The 23,874-nt window shown below is 41.3% G+C and overlaps 1 protein-coding gene and 1 pseudogene across 2 annotated transcripts in view; one reads left to right on the top strand and one right to left on the bottom strand.

The window, feature by feature from the left end:
* Nucleotides 1-23,874, top strand: part of ATRX (ATRX chromatin remodeler) — a gene marked incomplete at both ends in the record, with an annotated part of 162,023 nt that overhangs the window by 54,625 nt on the left and 83,524 nt on the right. Inside the window, 3 exons of the mRNA XM_080719003.1 lie at nt 12,742-12,814; nt 19,572-19,711; nt 21,990-22,166. Coding sequence (XP_080575129.1) covers nt 12,742-12,814; nt 19,572-19,711; nt 21,990-22,166 — 390 coding nt within the window. The remainder of the gene's footprint in view (nt 1-12,741; nt 12,815-19,571; nt 19,712-21,989; nt 22,167-23,874) is intronic.
* LOC308278736 (zinc finger protein 384-like) lies at nt 4,286-5,569 on the bottom strand (annotated as a pseudogene). The gene has a single exon. The product of its transcript is annotated as a zinc finger protein 384-like (transcript).

Genomic DNA, 23,874 nt, shown 5'->3' with positions numbered 1-23,874 from the left:
GGCCTCGGAGGCCCCAGCACCTGCCTTGCCTCACAGCAGGCTGCGATCCCGGTCTCGCTGTCCCCAGCACTGGCCTAACCCCTCGGCAGGCTCTGATCCCGGTCTCGTGATCCCGGCCTCGCTGTCCCCAGCACCGGCCTAACCCCTCGGCAGGCTCCGATCCCGGCCTTGGAGGCCCCAGCACTGGCCTTGCCTCAGGGCAGGCTTCAATCCTGGCCTCACTGGCCCCGGTACCGGCCTAACTGAACCCAGTGGCATTCTACCTCCAAGCTCCACCCCCAGCCCTAGTTTATTTTCATTTGGAAAAAAGGCTCTCACTAGGTTGGTGAGACTCTCTACTTGCTGAGGCTGCCTTCGAACCTAGAATTCTCCAGCCTCAGCCTCCCAAGTACTAGGATTACAAGTGTGCCCCACCACATCTTGCAAGAACAGTAGTTTATAAGAAGGAAAATCAAACTGGTACCAGTAGTTTGGTAGATATTCTTCTAATGGAGATGAGTGCTCCATACTGGTATATATGTTGTGTGACAGTTTTAAATGATTTACTATACACATGGCCTTTTATTTATTTATTTTTTGTGGTACTGGGGATGGAACCCAGGGACATTCTGCCTCTGAGCCACACCCTCAGCCCTATTTATTATTCTTTATTTTGAAACAGGGTCTCACTGAGTTGCAAAGGGCCTCACTAAGTAGCTGAGGCTCTCTGCGAGTACTCTACCACCAAGCATTACTCCTAGCCTTGAATCTTATTTTTTTCATAAAATTTCTTCTACAAAACATTTTTCTGACTTGATTTGAAAAACAAGTGTGATGTGGATGGTATGTTCTTCAGTTTAATGGTCCTTAGATGGAGCTCTGCTTGTACTGCTATTGTAATTATAGGTCCCTTGCCCCATAATTGGTTTTTAGAAAGATATTTCAGTACTTGTGAGGCTGAGATAGGAGGATCGCAGGTTCGTGGCTAGCCTCAACTACTTAGTGAGGCCCTCTGCAACTTAGACACTGCTCTGATATAAAGAATAACAAATAGGGCTGGGGGTGTAGCTTGGAGGTAGAATGCCCCTGGGTTCCATCCCCAGTACCACACATAAAAAAAGATAATGTAGAGTAGTTACCATATTTTTTATGGAAGTGTTATTGAGATCCAGTGCAATACCAGGGAATCATACTCATGTTTCTGTAGTAAAATGAGTGGGCAGGCATGCACTCTAATTCCAGCTAACTGGGAGGCTGAAGTAGGAGGATTACATGTTTCAAGGAGCCTGGACAGCTTAGGGAAAACCTGTTTCAAAAAGAAATAGGGTTAGGATTCGGGCATGGTGGCGCACACTTGTAATCCCAACATTTGGGAGGATGAGACAGGAGGATCACAGCTCATGGCTAGCCTCAGCTACTTAGTGAGGCCCTTTGCAACTCAGTGAGACCCTGTTTCAAAATAAAGAAGAAAAAATAGGGCTGGGGGTGTAGCTTGGAGGTAGAATGTCCCTGGGTTCCATCCCTAGTACCACAATAAATAAGTAAGTAAATAGGGCTAGGGTGCAGCTTATTGGTAGATTGTTTATGTAGCATGGTGAGAGCCTGGGATTGATCTCTAGTATCACCAAAAAATTAAAAAAGCATACATTTGGCCGGGCACAGTGGTGCACGTATGCAATCCCAGCATTTGAGAGACTGAGACAGGAGGATCGTGGTTTGCAGACAACATCAGCTGCTTAGTGATGCCCTTTGCAACTAGGTGAGACTCTGTTTCAAAATTTAAAAATAGGTTTGGGGGTATAGCTTGGAGGTAGAATGCCCCTTGGTTCCATCCCCAGTACCGCAAAAAAAAAAAAAAAAAAAAAAATTAGAAACAGGATCTTACTAAATTGCTGAGAGCCTCATTAAGTAGCTGAGGCTGGCTTGGAACCGGGGATCCTCCTGTCTTGGCCTCCCAAGTACTGGGATTACAAGCATGCACCACCATGCCCGGCAAGTGCCCTTGTTTCTTAACAACAACAACAAAAACCAAAACAGTATTTGCAGGGAATTCATAGGAGAAAAGTGTTTTAAATGAATAGTGTTTATACTAGTGGGACTATTTAGTAGTCAAGTAATTTTTTTGGTGGTACTGGGGTTCCTGGAAACCCTTCTATCTCCGGGCTACACTCCCAGACCTATTTTATATTTTTATTTGGAAACGGTCTCTTAACCTGCGCGATCCTCCTGTCTCAGCCTCCCAAGCACAGGGATTACAAGCATGCGCCACCACGCCCGGCTAGTCAATTATTTTTTTTTTCTTGGTGGTACTGGAGGTGGAACCCAGAGGCTTTCTAACTCCGGGCTATACTCCCAGACCTATTTTATATTTTATTTGGAAACAGGGTCCCACTAAGTTGCTGAGAGCCTCACTAAGTAGCCGAGGCTGGCTTCGAACCCGTGCGATCCTCCTGTCTCAGCCTCCCAAGCGTGGGGATTACAAGCGTGCGCCACTATGCCCGGCTTACTCAAGTTTTTTTTTTTTTTTTTTTCCTTTTAGTCAAGTGTTTTTAATAGCTACTTTTCACAATTGTTTTTTTTTTTATCACAAAGGTTTTGGAATTAGCAAACTTGAAATGTCCCCAAGAGAGAAGCTACATAGTACAGAGGTGGCAAGAACCTGCAATCTTCCTGTCTCAGCCTCTAAGTACTGAGATTACACGCATGTGCCACCATTCCTAGTTGTTCTTTATTTTTGAAACAGGGTCTTTTTTTTTTTTTTTTTTGGATGTCTAAGGATGGAACCCAGAGGCATTTGACCTCCAAGCTATACCCTCTGCCCAATTTTTTATTCTTTATTTTGAAACAGGGTCTCCCTGAATTGCAGAGGGCCTCACTAAGTAGCTGAGGCTGTCTGTGAATCATGATCCTCCGGTCTCAGCCTCCCGAATGCTGGGATTACAAGCGTGTGCCACTACGCCCGGCTTTGAAATAGGGTCTTACTAAGTTGCAGAGGGGCTCACTAAATAGCTGAGGCTGGCCACGTACCTGTGCTCCTCTTTTCAGCCTCCCAAGCATTGGGATTACAGGTGTGCACAACCATATCTGCTTAATTTTTTTTCCTTTTACATGCATTTATTTCTATACAATGTTCTAAAAATACCCCTTGGATTGTACATAAGTTTTTCTGCATTTTTATATTGCTTTATAACAACTGGTTTCCTGTTTTGTTTTTTAAGTATTCTTTTCTCTGGAATCTGTCATGATTAAAAAAAAAAAGGTAAAAGTAAATAAAAAATGCCATGGCCAGGGAAGAGTGTGGAGAAAAAAAAGATAAAAATAAAATAAAACATCAAATATGAAAATTCTCAGAGATAATGCATTTATAAACACAGAAATGGTTACAACAAAGGTGGCCGTGATGAGCGGGTGTGTGTGTGTGTGTGTGTGTGTGTGTGTGTGTGTGTACACATATATTCCATGTCCGGCATCTGACTGTGGCACCTAGGGGCTAAGTCCAGTCCTGGGGTTGCCCTGAACTCTCCTCTCTGCAATACCCTTGTCCTGGGGTTTCATGGAGAACGCCAAGCTCCCGAGGCTCCCTGGGCTGGAGTGGAAAAGCTGGGTCGAGGGCCTTGAGTGGCAGAGAAGGGAAGAGAAGCTCCAAGGAAAGCCAGGCCCACACTGCTAGGCCACCCTTGACCACCTGGGGAATCTGGCCCCTTGGGGACCACACTCCGCCCATGCCCCCTTACAAATATAAGGAGGTCTAATCCCACCCAAGTCTCCTTCACCAGCAGTCGGTAAGGAGTGAAGTGAGACCGTGGGAGAAAAAAATGGCTCTTGGGGGCTGGGCGCACATGAAACCTCTGTTCTTGGCAGGCAAGCGTAAGACAGGAGGCTGGTTACATTTAGGGCCCCTTCTCTTTGTTATCAGGGAGGGCCAGCCTCTAGTCTTCGGTCAGCCCAAACTTTGAGGATGAGGAGGGAGGAAAGGGTTAAGTGTCCACACCGGACAAGTTTCAAGTTTCTGTGAGGTCGTAACAAATTCTTCCCTTGAGCACCAACCCCAGATTTTAAAAGCTTCGCTTGGGAGGGGGCTGCTGGATGACGCCATCAGCTCAATTTCTGTGCCAATCAGGAGGGCTGATGTCCTTTTGAAGAGGAGCTGAAAATAATGGTGGTATCTTGTGAACAAAAGCTGTGCCTGAGGCTCGAGGAGAATGGAGCCAAGGCTTGTCAAGGAAGACCTTCCCATCAAGAGCAGACGGAGAAAGAAGGGCCAGAACTTCTCTCTCCTCTTCCCAATGGACGGCAGCACGGATCTCTAGGAGCTGGCCAGGTGCTCCACCTGGATGGTGCTGGTGGTGACCTTGAGGCAGATGCCCATGTGATGCTCCGTCTTATAGGGGGTCAGGTCAAAGGAACACTGGAGTGGAGGGTTGGGGTTGCTGTCCCCGCCACCCCTGCCCTGGGGGGCTGCCCCAGGGGACTGACTGGAAGTGTGGTGGTTGTGGCGGCGGCAGCGGCTACTGCTGGGAAGCCTGCGCGCGCGCATGCGCCTTGGCCTGGACCTGGACTTGAGTTTGAGTCTGCGCCTGCGCCTGCGCCTGGACCTGGGCCTGGGCCACTGCTGCTGCTGCCGCTGCCACCTGCACTTGTTGCTGGAGATCAGGAGGGTTGTGTTTGTGCGTGTGTTTCATAAGGTATGCTTCCGACATGTACACGCGGCTGCAGATGGTGCAGGTGTACACCTTGGCGTGCTTCACCGTGTGCGTGGACAGGAGCACCTCGAGCGAGGCCGCGTCGGTGTATGCCCAGTGGCAGTCGTGGCACTTGAAGGGTTTATCTTTGTTGTGCTGCCGCCTATGGGACTGCAGATTGGAGAGTTGTGTGACGACCTTCTCACAGCCTGGGTGTGCACACTTGTATGGCCTATCTCCAGTATGGATTCGGCTGTGCTGCTGGAGGTGGGAGAGCTGGCGGAAGGACTTCTCACAGAAGTTACAACTGTAAGGTTTAGCCCCTGAGTGTATACGGATGTGCTGGGCCAGGTAGGAGCTGTTGGTGAAGGTCTTGGAACAATGTGGGCACTTGTGGGGCTTGGTAGGTCTTGCCATCCTTCTGATGGTCATCGTCATCCTCAGGGGAGAGGACATAAGGGTCGCTCATCTCGGGCAGCCCAGATTCCAGCATTCACTTCTTGTGCCCCCAGGCGGGCTTGGGGGCAATACTGCCACCTCCTCCACCGCCTCCGCCTCCTTCCTCTGTTAGGCTGTGGTCACAAGAGAGCCTGAGGGGGATGTGATTACCATACCGGGACCCGCACTCATCAGCCCTGTCAGGCACAGGGACCACCGTGATGTTCTGGGTGACGGACGCCTGGCTGTGTGGAGTCAGCTGCTCTGACTTGGACTCTGTGTCCATGCTGATGCCCGAGGGCAGGGACACAGGCGGGACGGTCAGCAAGGTGGGGTGGTGGGGTGAGGCCAGCCCACGGTCCTCTGGCAACAGCTGATCCTTCAATGAACGTCGTGTTCTCGATCTGTCCTGAGACCGTGGGGATAGAAGGCCAGAAGTATGGGTTAGAATTGAAGTGAGATTCTTCCATTCTACCCTCTCTCTCTCTTCCTCCTGTCGTCTTATTCTTTCTCCTTTCCAGGGCTCCTGAACTTTCGGGTGGCGCAGGCGCCAGCGTGCCGAAGCCCGAGCGCGCGGGGTGTGCCGGGGAAGGAGCGCGGGCGGGAGACAGGGCCCCACGCTCACACCTGCTCACACCTCGGAGCCGCCAGATGCCCGCAGGCGGGGGCGCGGGCCAGGGGCCCCTCTTAATTTTTTTAATGTACTAGAAAAGTTCAGCTTAGTGATCTATCCCTGTAATTTCAATTGAGACTGAGATAGGAGGTTCTTGAGTGCAAAACTTCCAAGCACATCCTGGGTAACAGCCAGATCCTATCTTCCAAAAAGGCAAAAAAAAAAAAAAAAAAAAAAAAAAAAGCCGGGTGTGGTGGTGCATTCATCTGTAGTCCCAGTATTTAGGAAGCTGATACAGAAGAATCGCAGGTTTGAGGCCGGCCTGGACCAGCCTTAGTATGTTAGTGAGACCTTGTTTCAAAAAATAAAATAAAAGCCGGGCGTGGTGGCGCAGGCTTGTAATCCCAGCATTCGGGAGGCTAAGACAGGAGGATCATGATTCACGGACAGCCTCAGCTACTTAGTGAGGCCCTCTGCAACTCAGTGAGACCCTATTTCAAAATAAAGAATAAAAAATAGGGCAGGGGGTGTAGCTCGGAGCTCAAATGTCCCTGGGTTCCGGGCGTGGTGGCGCACTTTGTAATCCCCACGCTTGGGGGCTGAGACAGGAGGATCGCGTAGGTTCGAAGCCAGCCTTGCTAGCTTAAGAGACCCTGTTTCCAGATAAAAAGAAAGTATAAAATAGGTCTGGGAGTGTAGCCTGGAGGCAGAAGGGCTTCCAGGAACCCCAGTACCACCAAAATAAATAAATAAATAAATAAATAAATAAAGTATACATTAGCCATATCTCTGTAAATACTTCAGTATGTATTATATAAACTAGCGTTCAGTATTTAATTTTGTATTTCCTTTGTTGTTAAATTTATTTATTTCCTTTTTTTTTTACAAAGAAAGCACAAATTGTTTTTTTTAATTCAGTTCTTCACCTGGCATATTGTTTCTGCCCCAGATTGCCATAAAAGAATGCTGTTTCTCTCTTTACATTCCCTAGTACAAGCAGGTGAACTCCAGTTCCTGACAAGTAAAGTACTATCAATGTTCTCAAACACTTTTTGCAAATGGAAGAGAGAGAACATGTTAGAGACAATCAAAGAGGGGTAGAGCAGATCAAATACACACCTATTTACAACTCATGCGTCTATTTAAAACAAATTACCTCTTAACTATAGGTATCTGTCACTCTAGTGACTTTGGAAATGACACTGTACTTGAAAAGTAACGTGTCTTACAGAAAAATTTAAAGTGTACAGTATATTTAACAGTAGCACATTCCTTTGGAGCACAGCGTGGCAAAAGGGACCCTCAAGCTACACTTGTGTATGTTGTTTTTGGACAGGAGAACTGGCCGCCCTACCTTGTAGTTTGTGTCACAACGAGGAAAAGGTCTGGTAGCAAGGACTATGCTTACTATACTCAGCACCCAGCACCTTCTCCCCTAGAGGGCTGGCACATCTCAGATGAACACTTTCCATTCGTCTTGTATTGAGTAGCTTGCTGAGCCTCACACAGAAGCATCATAGAGATCCTCTTTGGCTTCCTATCATCCCTGACCACTCCAGCGAACTGGCTCAAGTATTCACCATAGAACACAGCAAAATGCTTAGGTTTCAAGAAAATTGCACTTGATCACAACTGTTACCAAACCAAACATATCGAGACTGTCCACATTTTAACAGTAGGAGTATGATGTCGAGTGAGGTATTTCAGGTAACGCACTGTTCTCCTCCTCTGTTGAGTGACCTGAATGTGAAGCTGCTGTGGGCTTTTATTTGGTCTTACCTTTCCCACATACCTGTGGGAAAATTTACATCTTTTTATTTTTGTTTGTTTGGAAACAGAAAATGTTAGCCTTTAATTTTGTTTTGCAACCTACTTTTCAGAATCATTATTTGTATGATTAGTGACAGCAGGGGAGTCTACAGTGTTCTATCACGGAAAGCTACTGACTTTCTGGATCTTTGTGGTCTTACAGTCCTAAGCCACAAAACAGCCTCTGTCTCAGTATTGATGCAGTGCCAGCATTTTCTTGAGGAATTTGGTTCTCCTGGTGTTGAAAATTTATATACAAAGCAGTGCACGTATTTTAATTTCTTTGGACTTCTAAGAAAGGATAGAAATATAGTTTTAGTAAGGAAAATACGTTTTATGGCTATTGAATGTGTCTCTGGGTATTTAAGTCATATTTGTATTATATATTTTTAAATTACTTTGTACTTCCAGAATATTAAAATCAATATTATAGGTGGGTAGGGTGATGCACACCAGTAATCTCAGTACTTGAGAGGCTCAGAACGGTGGATCGTAAGTTTGAGAGCAGCCTCAGCAATTTAACAAGACCCTGTTTCAACACAAACAATAAAAGGGGATAGGCGTGTAACCCAGAGGTAGAATAAGGATTCAATCTCTAGTACCAAAAAAAGCAGCAATATTGCAATTCTTCAGTGATACAGGGGAAATTAGAGACTTGTTAACAAAATTTTAATTGGATTAGTATAAAAGGTATTTCTTTTTTTGGAATATATTGATATAATACAATTCTACATCATAGTGAGATTCAAAGTGATACATTCTTTTTTTTTTCCGTACTGGGGATGGAACCCAGGGGCTTTCTACTTCCAGACTATATCCACAGACCTTATTTTATTTCTTATTTGAAAACAGAGCCTCACTAAGTTGCTGAGAGCCTCACTAAGTTGCTGAGGCTGGTTTCTAACCTGTGATCCTCCTGTTTCAGCCTCCCAAACACTGGAATTAGAAGCGAGTACGAACATACTTGGCCAAGGGAAACATTCTTGTATGCACGCAATATCTCTTGGTGTCATTCCCTGCTAACCCCATTCTGCTATCACTCTTCCTTTCCAAATAATACCAAGTCTAGAACCAGGTGTGGTGGTGCACACTGTACTCCCAGTACGTGGGAGGCTGAGAGGAGGATTGCAGATTGGCAGCCAGCCTCAGCTACGTAGTGAGGCCCTCTGCAGCTTAATGAGACTCTGCATCAAAATAAAAAAAAATAGGGCTGGGAGTTAGGGTTGGAGGTAGAATGCCCCTGTGTTCATCCTCAGTTCTGCAAAGAAAAAATATTTTTTCTTTTAAAAAATATATATGTATGTGTGTATATATATATATATATATATATATATATATATATATATATAGAGAGAGAGAGAGAGAGAGAGAGAGAGAGAGAGCGAGCGAGCGAGCGCGCTGGGCGTGGTGGCGGCGCACGCTTATAATCCCTGCGCTTGGGAGGCCAAGACAGGAGGATCGCACAGGTTTGAAGCCAGCCTCAGCTACTTAGTGAGGCTCTCAACAATTTAGTGAGACCTTGTTTCCAAATAAAAATAGAAAATAGGTCTGGGAGTATCACCCAGAGGTAGAAAGCCTCTGGGTTCCATCCCCAGTACCACCAAAAAATTAAAAAAATATATATATTTAAATATATATACGTATGTGTGTGTGTGTGTGTGTGTGTGTGATGTCTGCATATAAAGGTTGGTGGTGGTACCTTCATAGAGAGACATCATATTTGTTCTGTTTCCTTCCTCAGGCCTTCTCTTCCTCTCCCCACCTCCATCTCCCAGACCTCCTCCACTGTTCCAGTGATAGCTGTCCTCATCCCCAGGTCCCTTTTCTGTTTATTCTCTAGCTTCCACATATGACTCTTCCTGGGATCCTGAGATCTCAGCATAACATTTTCCAGTTGTGTCCATTTGCCTGCAAATGACATAACTTGTTTATGGCTGAATAAAATTCCATTGTGTATATATAGATTTTAGCCCATTTGTCTGTTGGTAGATTCCTAGGTTATTTCCATAATTTGGCTATTGTAAATTGTATTGCTATAAATATAGGTTGTGGTATCACTATAGTATTCGAAAGTTTAATTTCTTTTTATTTTCCGGTACTGGGGATTGAGCCTGGGGGCATTCTACCTCCAGTCTACACCCCTTGCCCCTATCTTTAATTCTTGATTTTGAAACAAGGTCTTACTATGTTGTGTAGTGCCTCACTACATAGCTGAGGCTGACTGCAAACCTGTAATCCGCCTTTCTCAGCCTCCCAAATACTGGGATGACAAGTGTGGTTGGTTCTAACTTTGTTTTGGAAAGATACCAAGGAGTGGTATATCAAGGTCAAATAGTGGTTGCATTTTTAATCTTTTGAGAAACCTCTATGTTGTTTTTCATAGTATATTCATTAATTTACAATCCCATCAACAGTCTTTTCCCCCTTATCCTTGCCTGCACAAATTATTTGCATTCTTTTTTTCTCTTTTTGGTAGGGGAATGGATTCAACCCAGGGTTTCACTACCTCTGAGCCATAATCCCAGGCCTTTTTTTTATTTTGCGGGTCTGGGGATGGAACCCAGGGGCATTTGACCTCTGAGCTACACCCTGTGCCCTATTTCTTATTCTTTATTTTGAAATAGGTTCTTGTGGAGGGCCTCACTACATAGCTGAGGCTGTCTGTGCACTGTGATCCTCTAGTCTCAGCTTCCTGATTGCTGGGATTACAAGTGTGAGCCACCATGCCCGCCATCCCAGACCTTTTATTTTATTTTGAAGCAGAGTCTCTAAATTGTAGAGGCTGGCCTTGAAACTGCATTCTTCCTGTAAGCCTGCCAGTCAGAGCTATACCCTTGCCCCTATTTATTATTATTATTATTATTATTATTATTATTATTATTATTTTAATTTGGAAACAATGTCTTGCTAGGTTGATGAGAGTTACTACTTGCTGAGGCTGTCCTTGAACCTGGGATCCTCCTGTCTCAGCTGCACAAGTTCTAGGATTATAGGTTTTCACTACCATGCCTACCTTGTCTGTATTTCTGTTGATGAAGTTAATTTTCTTTTGTGTGTAGCATTAAAATTTGTTCCCAGGGTCATTCTACTTCTTTTTGTTTGTTTTGAAATAGTTTCTCTAGGTTGCTAAGAGTCTTGCTAAATTACTGATATTGGTCAATTTACCTGCGATTCTCCTGTTTCAAGCTCCCCAGGTACTGGGATTACAGGCATGTTTCATCAGACCTTGCTAAATTAGTTCCTTTTTTTTTCTTGCAGTACTGGGCTACACCCCCAGCCTTATTTTTATTCTTTCTTTTTTTTTTTTTTTTGCAGTACTGGGGATGGAACTCAGGGACATTCTACCTCTGACTACACCCCCAGCCCTATTTTTATTCTTTCTTTATTATTTTTTTGCAGTACTGGGGAAGGAACTCAGGGACATTCTACCTCCAAGCGACACCTCCCAGCCTTATTTTTATTCTTTATTTTTTTGAAACAGATTCTCACTGAGTTACAAAGGGCTTCACTAAGTATTAGCTGAGGCTGTCCGCGAACCGTGTGCCTCCTGTCTCAGCCTCCCAAATGCTGGGATTACAAGCGTGCACCACCATGCCCAGTTTTTATTCTTTATTTGGAAACAAGGTCACACTATGTAGCTCTGGGTGTCTGCGGACTGTGAACCTCCTGTCTCTGCCTCCCAAGTACTGGGATTACAAGCATGTACCATCTTGCCTGGTAAGTTATTTCTTTTTTAAAAAAACATTACGTAGCCGGGCGTGGTGGCGCACGCTTGTAATCCCTGTGCTTGGGAGGCGGAGACAGGAGGATCGCGCAGGTTTGAAGCCAGGCGCGCTGGCTTAAGAGACCCTGTTTCCAAATAAAATGTATAAAATAGGTCTGGGAGTATGGCCCGGAGGTAGAAGGGCTTCCAGGAACCCCAGTACCACACACACACACACAAAAAAAATGTTCCTGATCATCCTATGTAGGAATGCCAGAGACTTTTTGTCAAATAGGATTTTCATCGTATTATTCTTGCTCAGGAATAACCTACAGGCCTTCTAGTGCATCACCTTCCAAAATTCTAGCCTGCATGGTTTCACTCTTAGACTGTGGAGTTCATAGGAAAGCACTTTACTGTATGCAAATAACTTATATGAATGTAGGAAATTATTGTTAAAAATAAGGGACTTACAAGCAGGCATGGTGGTGCATGCTTGTAATCTCAGTACTTGGGATGCTGAGACAGAAGGCTCGAGGCCAGCCTCAGCAAATTAGCAAGATCCTCAGTAACATAGCAAGACTGTTTCAAAATTTAAAAAATAATGATAAAATAGGGTAGGGAGGTGTAGCAAAGTGAATGCCCCTAGATTCAATCCCTAGTGCTAGAAAAAAAATTTTTTGCAATGATTTTAAGTATTTAGTCTATTTTGTCTTTTGGTTACCAGCTGTCTTTTGGTTAATATTTAAATGGAATACCTTCTTTTTTGGCACTGAGAATTGAACGTAGGGACATTCTGCCTCCAAGCTACATTCCTAGTGCTTTGTAGTTTTTATTTTGAAACCAGTTCCCACTAAACTTAGGATTCTCCCTAAATTTCTGAGGCTGGCCGCAAACTGGTCTGTGATCCTCCTGTTTCAGCCTCCCCAAGTACTGGGATTAAAAGCAGGTGGCACGCCCGGTGTGGTGGCACACGCTTGTAATCCCTGAGCTTGGGAGGCAGAGACAGGAGTTTTGCGCAGGTTCGAAGCCAGCTGTGCTGGCTTAAGAGACCCTGTTTTCAAATAAAAAATAAAATGGGTCTGGGAGTGTAGCCCAGAGGTAGAAGGGTTCCATTCCTAGTCCCATAAAAAAAAAAGCAGGTGGTACCATGCACTACTTGGCCTTTTTCCAGTCCGTATTTAGATCACTGTGAGGTGTTTGTGCTGGAGTACTTGCCTTCCATACCCAAGGCGGCTGGGTTCATCCCCAGCACTGCAGAAACACTCACGCCACTGTGCTCAGGGAAGGAACCTTGAACTATAGAGGCTCACACTCTTAATCATTTTACTTCCGGCACTCTATGAATTTGCTATAAATACTCTTTTTAACTCATCCTTTGGATTTCAGAGTAGTGTGTAGAACCTACTAGTTGTAAAATTTTTGCTTTAGAATTTTTGGATTTCACTTTTATTTGGGGGGGTTAATTAGGTAGATAATTCAAAATTAATATTAAGTGTACCTTTTTTCCCCCCAAGGAGATGAAGCCTTATCTAAATCAGTGCCTGTCACAATGGATGATGATGATGACGACAATGATCCTGAGAATAGGTATGATTCCATCTCTAAGGACTTTAAAAAGATTATAACACACCCTAGGCGTGGGCGCAAACAGCACCAACGGAGCAGCAAGCAGGTTGTAAAAAGCAGGAGTGCCTGTATTAAGAAGACTTACTTCCAATCTTCCTGCAAGTTTGAAAGAAAGGCCAGAAAATGGGCTAAAATCAGAAACCATAAGAGAAAATAATTATCGGTATTAACACACCTAGCATAGGGTGTGTTATAAATACAGAACTGTCAATTTCATATTTACATGTGATTGTGATTGTTTTTTGGCTATTTCAGATAGGTTATTTCTGATGAAAGTGAATCATATCTCAATAAATTGGTGACAACAGACACCTTTATTTTTTATTATTGTTTCGAATTGTCATCTAGTATGGTGATCTTATTTCTTAAGATTTGAGAGTGAAAAAGAGAGGACTCAGTTGTTTAAGATTAACCAGTTGCTGTCAAGTATCAATTTATAAGATATAAAGTCTGACTTAGATTTTAATCATTTTCAAATCAGATGGAAGTGGATAGTGTGGTAGCATTAACTTTAAGCTTAAATGAATCGTTTCAATGGAAATAGTGTGGCTTTGTACACATATACTTCACCTAAGGCACAGTTGAGAGAAGAGAAAAAAGGCCCAGCCCTGTTATTCCAGTGGAGAATAAAAACTGCCTTAATATAATCATGAAGTTTCTGTGTCTTTTAAATATTTTCTGTAGAAAGTATACCCCCATTCATAATCTTCAACTGGAAGATAGTGTGGCATGGTGGATAGAATTTGAATAATGGGGGCAATGGCATCGGACTCATAATTGTAATGTTTCTTAGTAACTTCGTGTGCCATGTCTATCTCTAAACTGAAAAGGTTGGGTTGAATTTTCTCTGGTTAATTTTAGGGACAAAATTCTATGACAGACTTGATGACTTTATTACAAACGTTATAGTAATATGCATTTATTCCTATATTAAGAAAACATGAAAATAAATGTGTATTTTTGTATCTTTACTTTTAACAAAATTAGCCAAGTATTAAATGATCTGGGGTGAACTGTTGTTATAGTTCTGTTTCATAGCTTGCTTTTGCTGATAGGTTTCTCTTTCAAAGTCAGTATTCTCCTAAAAAAACAAAATATTTTTATTAAGATAAATATACAGGTTTATTTTATGCATTATCTTATAATTTTTTGTGGCATTGGGGATTGATTCCAGATGTATTCTGCCTCTGAGCTACACCCCCAGCCCTGTTTTAATTTTGTTTTGAAACAGGGTCTTACAAGTTGTGGAGGGTCTCACGAGGTTGCCGAGGCTGGTGTCAAACCTGTGGTCCTCCTGTCTCAGCCTCCCAAGTACTAGGATTACAGGTGTGTGCCACTGTTTCCAGCTTATTTTATACTTTTAAATAGAGATTAATCACAGACACAGAGACTCTAGATTCTGATTTCCTATTTATTTTTTAATTAAAAATATATAAGGTTATTTTATGAGATTGGGTAGTGTCCAGAATAGAATGGTAAAGGTATATAATTTTGAGATTTATTAGTGTATCATCACAACCAGATTATGGAAGTGTTTAGAATTTTATTCTTTTATAAAATGCTTTAATTCCTCACTTATATATATGCTCCTATTGTTTAATAATGTTAAAAACTTTCTATCCTAATTTAAGTGAGTGGCAAACTTTCATTTCCTGTTTAGCCACAAAATAAAAATGTTGTTAAGGTACGATAATTTTTTGTGTTAGAGCTTGTCCAAATATAAATAATATTTTAATCTTTTAAGTTATTTGATCATTTCTCTAAGTATCTTTAATTCCATTGTGTATGTCTGATGAGCAAAATACAATTCTGATCAGTACTTTTGCAAGGAATTGAGCATCTTGTTCTTTATACTCAGTTTAATGTGTTTTTATAAAAGATACAGTGATATATTTAATTTCTACGACATAAATGATGTCTAATATCCATGGGTTATCTGGTCATTATGGGCATACAAATACCTTCTTGCACTAATTTAGTATAGATGATCTATTTAAGCATTATTTAAAATGCACTAAGCAACTTTAAAAATTTGTTTGCAGATTATGATTAAGTCTCGGTGTTATTTTTGCAGTTGCACATTTTTTTCAGAGAGCTGTATTTTAGTAGATAGCATATTGTAATTGTTTGTAAATTTGTACACAGTTGTATAACTGTGTAAAAGTTATGTATAAATTTCCAATGCTTTGCCTTTTTAGCAGTGTTGTAATATATTCCCAGAGTTGGTGTTTATGGAGAGGTAAAGAGTGTATTGTTGCTAATGCTGAACTGTTTGGGTGCAATAAATTTGTGTAAAACTTTTTTGTTGTTCAAGCATTTAATTTTAAGCATATGCATCTCTTCATAAGAGTTCAAAAAGTTTCTCAGAATCAAGATACATACAGTAATTTGTACCAAATAGTATTGACATTCGGAAATTGAGGAAGTAAACACTTGCATGAAAGATTTACAACGGATTTGTTATTATTTAGTTTTTCAATTTTGAAGATATTATAGTTTTTGAGGTCATTTAAAAAGTACTATCTTTAATATTTTAGAAGGAAATATATATATATATATTTGCGGGTCTGGAGATGGAACCCAGAGGCATTCTATCTCCGAGCTCCACCCCTAGCTCTATTTTTTATTCTTTATTTTGAAATAGGGTCTCACTGAGTTGCAGAGGGCCTCACTAAGTAGCTGAGGCTGTCCGCGAACCGCGATCCTCTGGTCTCAGCCTCCTGAATGCTGGGATCACAAGTGTGCGCCACCACGCCCGGCTTAAATTTGTTATTTTAACATGCAATTTTATGGTATCATTTATATTTGAAAGTGAATTTATGCTAATGGGAGATAGAATGTTTTAATTTGTGAATAAATTGCATTTATTTAATGAGCAGTAACAAAATATGGATAATATGGTGCTCTGACTTCAGTGTTTTTTTATGTTTTATTTTTTGGTGGTACTGGGGGTGGAACCCAGGGGCTTTTCTACCTCCAGGCTATACTCCCAGACCTATTTTATACTTTATTTGGAAACAGGGTCTCACTAAGTTGCTGAGAGCCTCACTCAGTAGCTGAGGCTGGCTTCAAACCCGTGCGATCCTCCTGTCTCAGCCTCCCAAGCGCAGGGATTACAAGTGTGCGCCACCATGCCTGTCATTCAATGAGCTTATTAAGAAAGAAAGACATAGCAACCTTTTACTTAAAAAATTATATAACCAAGAGTATATTTCACATATTTTACTTTAGGGTTTATGTACATTCTGAAGTGCAAAATAATAATGCCAAGCAGCTTGTCACGTTTTTAAAATTATACACAAAACTTAGCCAGGCGTGGTGGCACACACTTGTAATCCCTGCGCTTGGGAGGTGGAGACAGGAGGATCGCTCAGGTTTGAAGCCAGCCGCACTGGCTTAAAAGACCCTGTTTCCAAATTTGAAAAATTTGAAGTCTCTGTGGCCTGTGACTACACAGTAGTGGGAGTTCCCTTTAAACATCTCGCAGCAGGTCAGCCTCAACATTTAGGTCCTTTAAGTTCTAATTCTGAAATATAGTAGGGGCTTTATTACAGGTTAGGGTTAGGGTTCAATAGGTCTTGGACATGTCAAGTGTGAGCCATCTCTCATAGTCTGCCTAAAACGACTCAACTTCATTAACTTACTCGTATTTACTTAGCTTTAAATAAGGCTTCCATTTGGTCAAACATATGTTAGATGACACACACAAAACATTTTAGCCAGATAAAGCTTTGGGAGTCTCCATTAACATGTACTTTCCTTGTGATTCGGAGAAAAATGGCCCTTTTTTGAGGTTTGTAATTTTTTTCTGCCGATAAAGTGACAGTGATTGTCGTACATAGAGTAGTCTTACTGAGTGTTGCTGAGAAGTTATCCTACTTCAGTATGTAGATTTGATTTAATTTTTATAACTCATTAATATCCAGTTGTGTCTTATTCCATTTGCATCCTATTTCTTAGTTTATTGACAGTTCAGAACTTGAGAATGAATTCGATAGGTTTACATAGTTTTTGACCTTCCACCTAGTGGGCATTTAAGTAGGAGTGTAGAGTTTGAAAAAAGAAAAATTTTATGGTTTCTTAAAATAAGCAACCAAGTCTGTAGCTGCTATGAAATTTTGGAACTTCTTGAACAAACAGATCCAGTTCTTGAGCCACCATTTAGAGTAGGTAGCTTAGGAACTTGATTTAATTCCCTAAATTGCCAAATGGTGACATAAAGTCTCCTTGGACTGCAGATTGACCAGGATTTTCCCAGTTTGCATCTAGTAGCCAACACATCGCATACTTTACACACATGCACATATTTATTCATTCCAAAATTTATTATCCAAGTTAATTGAAAAATCTTTCCTGGTTCATGTAAAATGACAATATTGTGTGTATTAAAGATTATTTTAGAGAATATTTGCTAGACAGACACTTTCAGTTTAAAGGGCTTCCTTTTATTCTGAAACTATTTTCTGATTTGGAGAATGTGTTGGAAATATACTTCATTTTGTAAAATGAGGAAGGTCAGTGGTATTTGGGTTTAAATTTTTTCTTGAGGAAGTGAAAATTTGCAACCCTCACAAGCCCATTTCTAAGAGATGCACTATATGCAATCTACGTCAGCAAACTACTGAGCTAAAAGTTAAAGTTCCAAGATTTAGAGCTCAACTATATTAAAATTTAAGTTGGGACTGGGGATGGTGGTCCATACCTGTAATCCCAGGACTTTGGAGGCTGAGACAGGGATTGCAGGTTTGAGACCAGCTTTAGCAGTTTAGCCAGGTCGTCTACAACCTAGTGTGATCCCTTTTCAAAAACAATATTATGGCTTGTGGTGTAGTTCAGAGGTCAAATACCCCTTGGTCCTATCCCCAGTACCGAAATAAAAAAGATTTCAATTGGAGTGATCTTATTTCACTTTACTGAAGTACACATCAGGGAGGAAACCACGAGAATAGCAAACTCATCGGTGGCATCCTTTAGCAATTACTGATTTTTTTGTGGTGCTGAGGATGGAACCCAGGGGCGTTCTGCCTCCGAGCTACACCCCCAGCCCTTTTTTTATTCTTCATTTTGAAACAGTCTCACTTTGTTGAGACTCACTGAGTAGCTCACTAAGTAGCTGAGGCTGTCCGTGAACCATAGTCTTCCTGTCTTAGCCTCCCAAATGGTAGGATTACAAGGGTGCACCGCCCTGCCTGGCAGCAATGAATGATTCTAATTCTTTGTTTTGTCTAAGTATTTTTGATTCATCCGAGGGAGAAAGTATATAAATGCATATTGCAAACACTTCTGGAAGTGATTGCCTATTTTGCTTTAGTCTCTTGAGGTGCCCTTCTGTGATGCTTATTTGTGTACAAATAGCAGTGAACGTGTGAGAATGAGGAGGCTTTAATATGCATTAACATTTTCTACTATTGAATGAATATAGAGAGGGGTTTCAAATCTAGAAATAACAAAGGTTTCATAATCTCAGATGTGTGTGTGTGTGTGTGTGTGTGTGTGTGTGTGTGTGTGTTGCTGGGGATTGAACCTAGGGGCATTCTACCTCTGATCTACACCCCCAGCCCTATTTTGTTTTATATTTTGAAATGGGTCTCACTTGGTTGCTGAGGGCCTCACTGAGTTGCTGAGTCTGATCTTGAACCTGCTATCCTCCTGTCTCAGTATCCTAAGTACTGGGATGACAGGTGTGCACTGCCATGCCTGGCTGGCTATCAGATTATTGACTGATCTAGTCAGTCTTGATTGCAGAGTAGATGTCTATCTCATGGAAATTAGCTCATGGCAAGCCATTATAATCTTACCAACATCATTTTGAACTTTCCTGTAAGGTATTCATTCATTATTGTGATTTTTGAAGTTGTAGTAATTGGATACCCATTCTAATAGAACACTATCTTTCACAAAATCTTTATTACTGCTTTTATCTTACATTTTCAGATAATTCAGTGTGAACTTAGAAATTTCCTGGGAATATATATTTATTTTAATGAGTTAGTACACAAAGTATTTTTATGCCTTCAGCAATTTTTTTCTATTAAAAATTGATCTTTGAGTATCAAAAGATTTATTACACGCTGATTTTTTTTTTTTTTTTGGTGTTACTGGGGATGGAACCATTCTACCTCTGGGCTCCGGGCTATACTCCCAGACCTATTTTATATTTTATTTGGAAACAGGGTCTCTTAAGCCAGTGAGGCTGGCTTCGAACCTGCGCGATCCTCCTCCTTTGCCTCCCAAGCGCGGGGATTACAAGCGTGCGCCACCACGCCTGGCACGCTAATTTTTTTTTTTAAAACATGCTTTGATGTTGACTAAACCCTCTCCTGTGGAGTCTTCTTTTGGAATGCCATTTGTCTGGATGAGCAAATTTAATTTTGTTGACTTATCTGGTTTTGTGGTTGTTGGCTCTTGACAGCAGAGCAAATACAGTACTAGAAGATTATCAGCATCAAGTTGTAACTGATCACAGTAATTACTAGAGTATAGCCCTGAGAGTTTTCAATATATTGCAGAATCATTTAGATTTGAGAAAGTACAAAGAACATTTCCCAAGTGTTCCTTCGTGGCTTAGGTTAAATAACACATGGTTTTACCAGTCTCTTATTTACAAATGAAATTGATTCACACGTTTGTTTTTATTTTGATACAGATAAATCATTTTGTTTTTAATATACCTTACCTAAAAATACATAGTCTTTTATTGTTTTCTTTTCTTCTTAAGAATTGCCAAGAAGATGCTTTTAGAAGAAATTAAAGCCAATCTTTCCTCTGATGAGGATGGGTCTTCAGATGATGAACCAGAAGAAGGGAAGAAACGAACTGGAAAACAAAATGAGGAAAACCCAGGAGTAGGAGTTGAGGGTAAGTTCCCCAGTGAGAAGTATAGGATGTCATCATTTGATGGCTTGATCATCCTTTCAGCCTTTGAAAAGTCAAGACATTTCTTAAGCCGGCCTGGTGGTACATGTTTGTAATCCTAGCATTCTGGGGCTGAGACCGGAGGATAACAGTTCGTGGACAACCTCAGCTACTTAGGCCGTCTGCAAATCAGTGAGACCCTGTTTCAAATAAAAAATAGGGCTGGAGCTGGAGCTCGGAGGTCGAATGCTTCTGGGTGGAAATCCTTAGTACCGCAAAGAAAAGACATTTTTTTTAACAATTTTTTTTATTGAACATAAATAGTTTACATTTAAACTATATTTGGTGCCCTCTCCCCCGTTTTCCCTTCCCCCCTCCCACCAATGGTTGTCCAGGTTAGCCATGTCTTATTCATAATTTTATACATGTTCAGATGTAGACTCTCATTAATCAAGATCAGCCTTCCTCTTCTCCTATCTTTCCATTCAAACTTTGCTGGTATTTTCCCTCCAGTATCTGGAGTCCCACTGGTATCCATTTCTTAATATGCATATTTATGAAAATGTTTAAAACTTTTAGCCGGGTGTGGTGGTGCACGTTTGTAATCCCCACGCTTGGGAGACAGAGACAGGAGGATTGCGCAGGTTCGAAGCCAGCTGCACTGGCTTAAGAGACCCTGTTTCCAAATAAAAAGAAAGTATAAAATAGGTCTGGGAGTGTAGCCCGGAGGTAGAAGGGCTTCCAGGAACCCCAGTACCACCAAAAACAAACAAACAAACAAACAAACAAACCCAGAAACAAAAAACAACAACAACAAAATCTTTTCTTTTTTTTCGGGTCTGGGGATAGAACCCAGGGGCATTCGACCACCGAGCTACACCCCCTGCCCTATTTTTTTTTATTCTTTATTTTGAAACCGGGTCTCGTTGAGTTGCAAAGGGTCTCCACTAAGTAGCTGAGGCTGTCTGTGAACTGCGATCCTCTGGTCTCAGCCTTCCAAATGCTGGGATTACAAGCGTGTGCCACCACGCCCGGCTACAACAACAAAAACTTTTAATACATGCCGGGCGTGGTGGCGCACGCTTGTAATCCTAGCACTTGGGAGGCTGAGACAGGAGGATCACACTGGTTCAAAGGCAGCCTCAGCTACTTAGTGAGGCTCTCAGCAGCTTAGTGAGACCCTGTTTCCAAATAAAGTATAAAATAGGTCTGGGAGTATAGCCTGGAGGTAGAAAAGCCCTTTGGTTCCACCCTCAGTACCACCAAAAAATAAAAAACTTTTAATACTCTTACTTCTTTGCCTGTTAATAATCTTGCAAGTTACTCTAGTTTTGTCAGTTAATAACAATAAAAAATGATTTTTTTCCTGTGTAGATAATCTTTTTTAGTTTTTTTATTAGTACATTGTAGTTGTACATCTTTGTTATTGTGGTACTAGGGATGGAACCCAGGGTTCTTCTCCCTCCAGGCTATACTCCCAGTCCTATTTTATATTTTATTTGGAAACAGGATCTCACTAAGTTGCTGAGAGCATCACTAAGTAGCTGAGGCTGGCTTCGAACCTGTGCGATCCTCCTGTCTCAGCTTCTCAAGTACTGGGATTATAAGTGTGCACCACCACGCCCGGTGTAGTCATACATCTTAATGGAGTACAGAATTGTAGAGGCTTACCTGGACATATCACCCAATTACCTTTCCCCAATTTTCATTCCATTTCTTCCTCTTCCCTCCTTCTCATGTTTGGCTTAGTGTTTGATATGTTTGTGAATGTACATCATGTACATTAAGGAGTTTCCCTCTTCCCCTCCCATCTCCTTAATTAGTTTGCCTTATTTGCTCATCTATAGTATCTCCTTCATCTAGAGTCCTCCTATGGCCTATTTTCTCCCTAGCTTCCACATATTAGGGAGAGCATCTGATTTCTTATTTTTTATGACTGACTAATCTGAAGCATAATGTTCTTCAGTTCCATCCATTTCCCTGTAAAGCATGCAATTGTGTTTTTATTTATGGCTGAGTAAAACAGATGATTTTTAAAGCAAAACCTTTTGTACTTTAAAATGATATTAATTGGTGATATTTAGTCCGTATTTAGTAATGGTCCTTTATCAAGCTTCATATGTGAGATCACTTATATCACCAGTGGTACCAAGGTATGTGCAGAGATATGGCCATTTCCACTAATCATGGTAATTGTCAACAGACAAAATGGTTTTTACAAGGCATTTTATAATAATAATTAGCTGACTAATATTTTATTGGTTTATTTTCTTTTATTTAGAAACAAAGAATCAAGTCAATTCTGAATCGGATTCGGATTCTGAAGAATCTAAAAGGCCAGTATACAGACATAGGCTTTTGAGGTACAAATTGACTGTGACTACTGAAGAGTCTGGAGAAGAAAAAAGGACAAAGCCTAAAGAGCATAAAGAAGCCAAAGGCAGAAATCGAAGAAAGGGTAAGACATTTTCCTTCTGAATGCAAGGAACACCGCTTTTATAAATGCAGTATAGTATTCAATTTAAGTATTTGCTCAAATGACTCATATTAAGAGAATATCAGTTCAGTTCCACTTTCCTTACATGACTGAAATGAAGGACTTGAGATAACACAAAAAACATTCTATCTCTTTTTTTTTGTGTGTGTGTGTGGTGCCAGGAATGGAACCGAGGGGTATTCTACCCCCAAGCTACATCCCCAGGCTGATTTTTTATTTTCTATTTTTGAAATAGGGTCTCACTAAATTGTAAATGGCTTCACTAAGTAGCTGAGGCTGTTGATGAACCCGGATTCTCCTGTCTCAGCCTCCTAAGTACTGGGATTACAGGTGTGCATGACCATGCTTGGCAACAAAGAACATTTTAAACCTTTAATTTTAAACATTTGGGTTGAGAGAAGTCAATATGACATAATAAGTAAAATGCTTAAAAGTTTTGTAGAAAATACTATCTTGCATACAATTGTAAGAAGAAAAAGTGCTTTCACTGCTAGGTGTGTACCTCGAAGGTAGAATACCTCTGAGTTTACCAGTCCCCAGTACAACACACACACACACACACACACACACACACACACACACACACACACTCTCTCTCTCTCTCTCTCTCTCTCTCTCTCTCTCTCTCTCCCTCCCTCCCTCCCTCCCTCCTCCAAGTGAATAGGATTCCAGGATTCTTCCCTTAGTCCTCCATGAGCTTCACTGAAAAACTTAACTACAGGCACATGCCTTTAATTCCAGATACTTGGGAGACTATGGCAGGAGTATTTTAAGTCCGAGGCCAGCCTCTACAAATTGGTGAGACCCTGTCTTCTAAAAAAATAGAAAACTGTTGGGTAGGTAGCACAGCCTCTACAGATTAGTGACACCTGCAGCAACTTAGACACTGTTTGTTTCAAAATAAAAAAATAAAATAGGGCTAAGTATAGCTCAGAGGTACTGAGGTTTGATCTCCAGTACCACACAGAAACAGGGAGCAATATTGACTTTGTGTTTTAGGTTTAGCTCAGGATATTGAGCGCTTTAGTGTATATATAATTTATTTTATTAAAACCCATATTTTCTTTATTTTTTATAAATTTTTATTGGTGCATTGTAGTCATACATCTTAATGGTATAAATAAAAAACTTGTGGAGATAGATGTACATGCACACATCACCCAATCAGCCCCTACACAATTTCTAACCCCTTCCCTCCCCCTCCCTCCTTCCTGTGCTTGGCTTCCTGATTGACTTTGATATGTTTAAGTACATCATGTGCTTTAAAGAGTTTCCCTCTTCCCCCTCCATCCCTTCAGATAGGTCACCTTCATTGCTCCTCTCTAGGGTCCCTTCTTCATCTAGAGTTCCTCCTGTTACCCAATTCTCCCTAGTTTTTGCACATTAGGGAATGCATCTGATTTCTTATTTTTTGTGACATTTCACTGTAAATGCCATAATTTTCTTCTCCTTTATGGATGGGCAAAATTCCATTGTGTACACATCCCATAGTTTTAAAAAAACCGTATTTTCTGTGATTTATATTTCTGCTGCATTCCCCTGTGGAGAGTTAATTACCCAGGTGGTTTGTTTGTTTATTTAGGAGAGAATAAACTAAAATCTTATTATATATTTAGGTCATGGTGACTGATAGATTGAATTACATAATTTTCTTATCTTTGTTATTCTT

The sequence above is a fragment of the Muscardinus avellanarius genome (assembly GCF_963383645.1).
Source record: "Muscardinus avellanarius genome assembly, chromosome: X".
In the NCBI taxonomy this organism is placed as follows: Eukaryota; Metazoa; Chordata; class Mammalia; order Rodentia; family Gliridae; genus Muscardinus; species Muscardinus avellanarius.
Note: the sequence above shows the minus strand (reverse complement) of the source record. Positions and strands in the feature narration are given on the sequence as shown.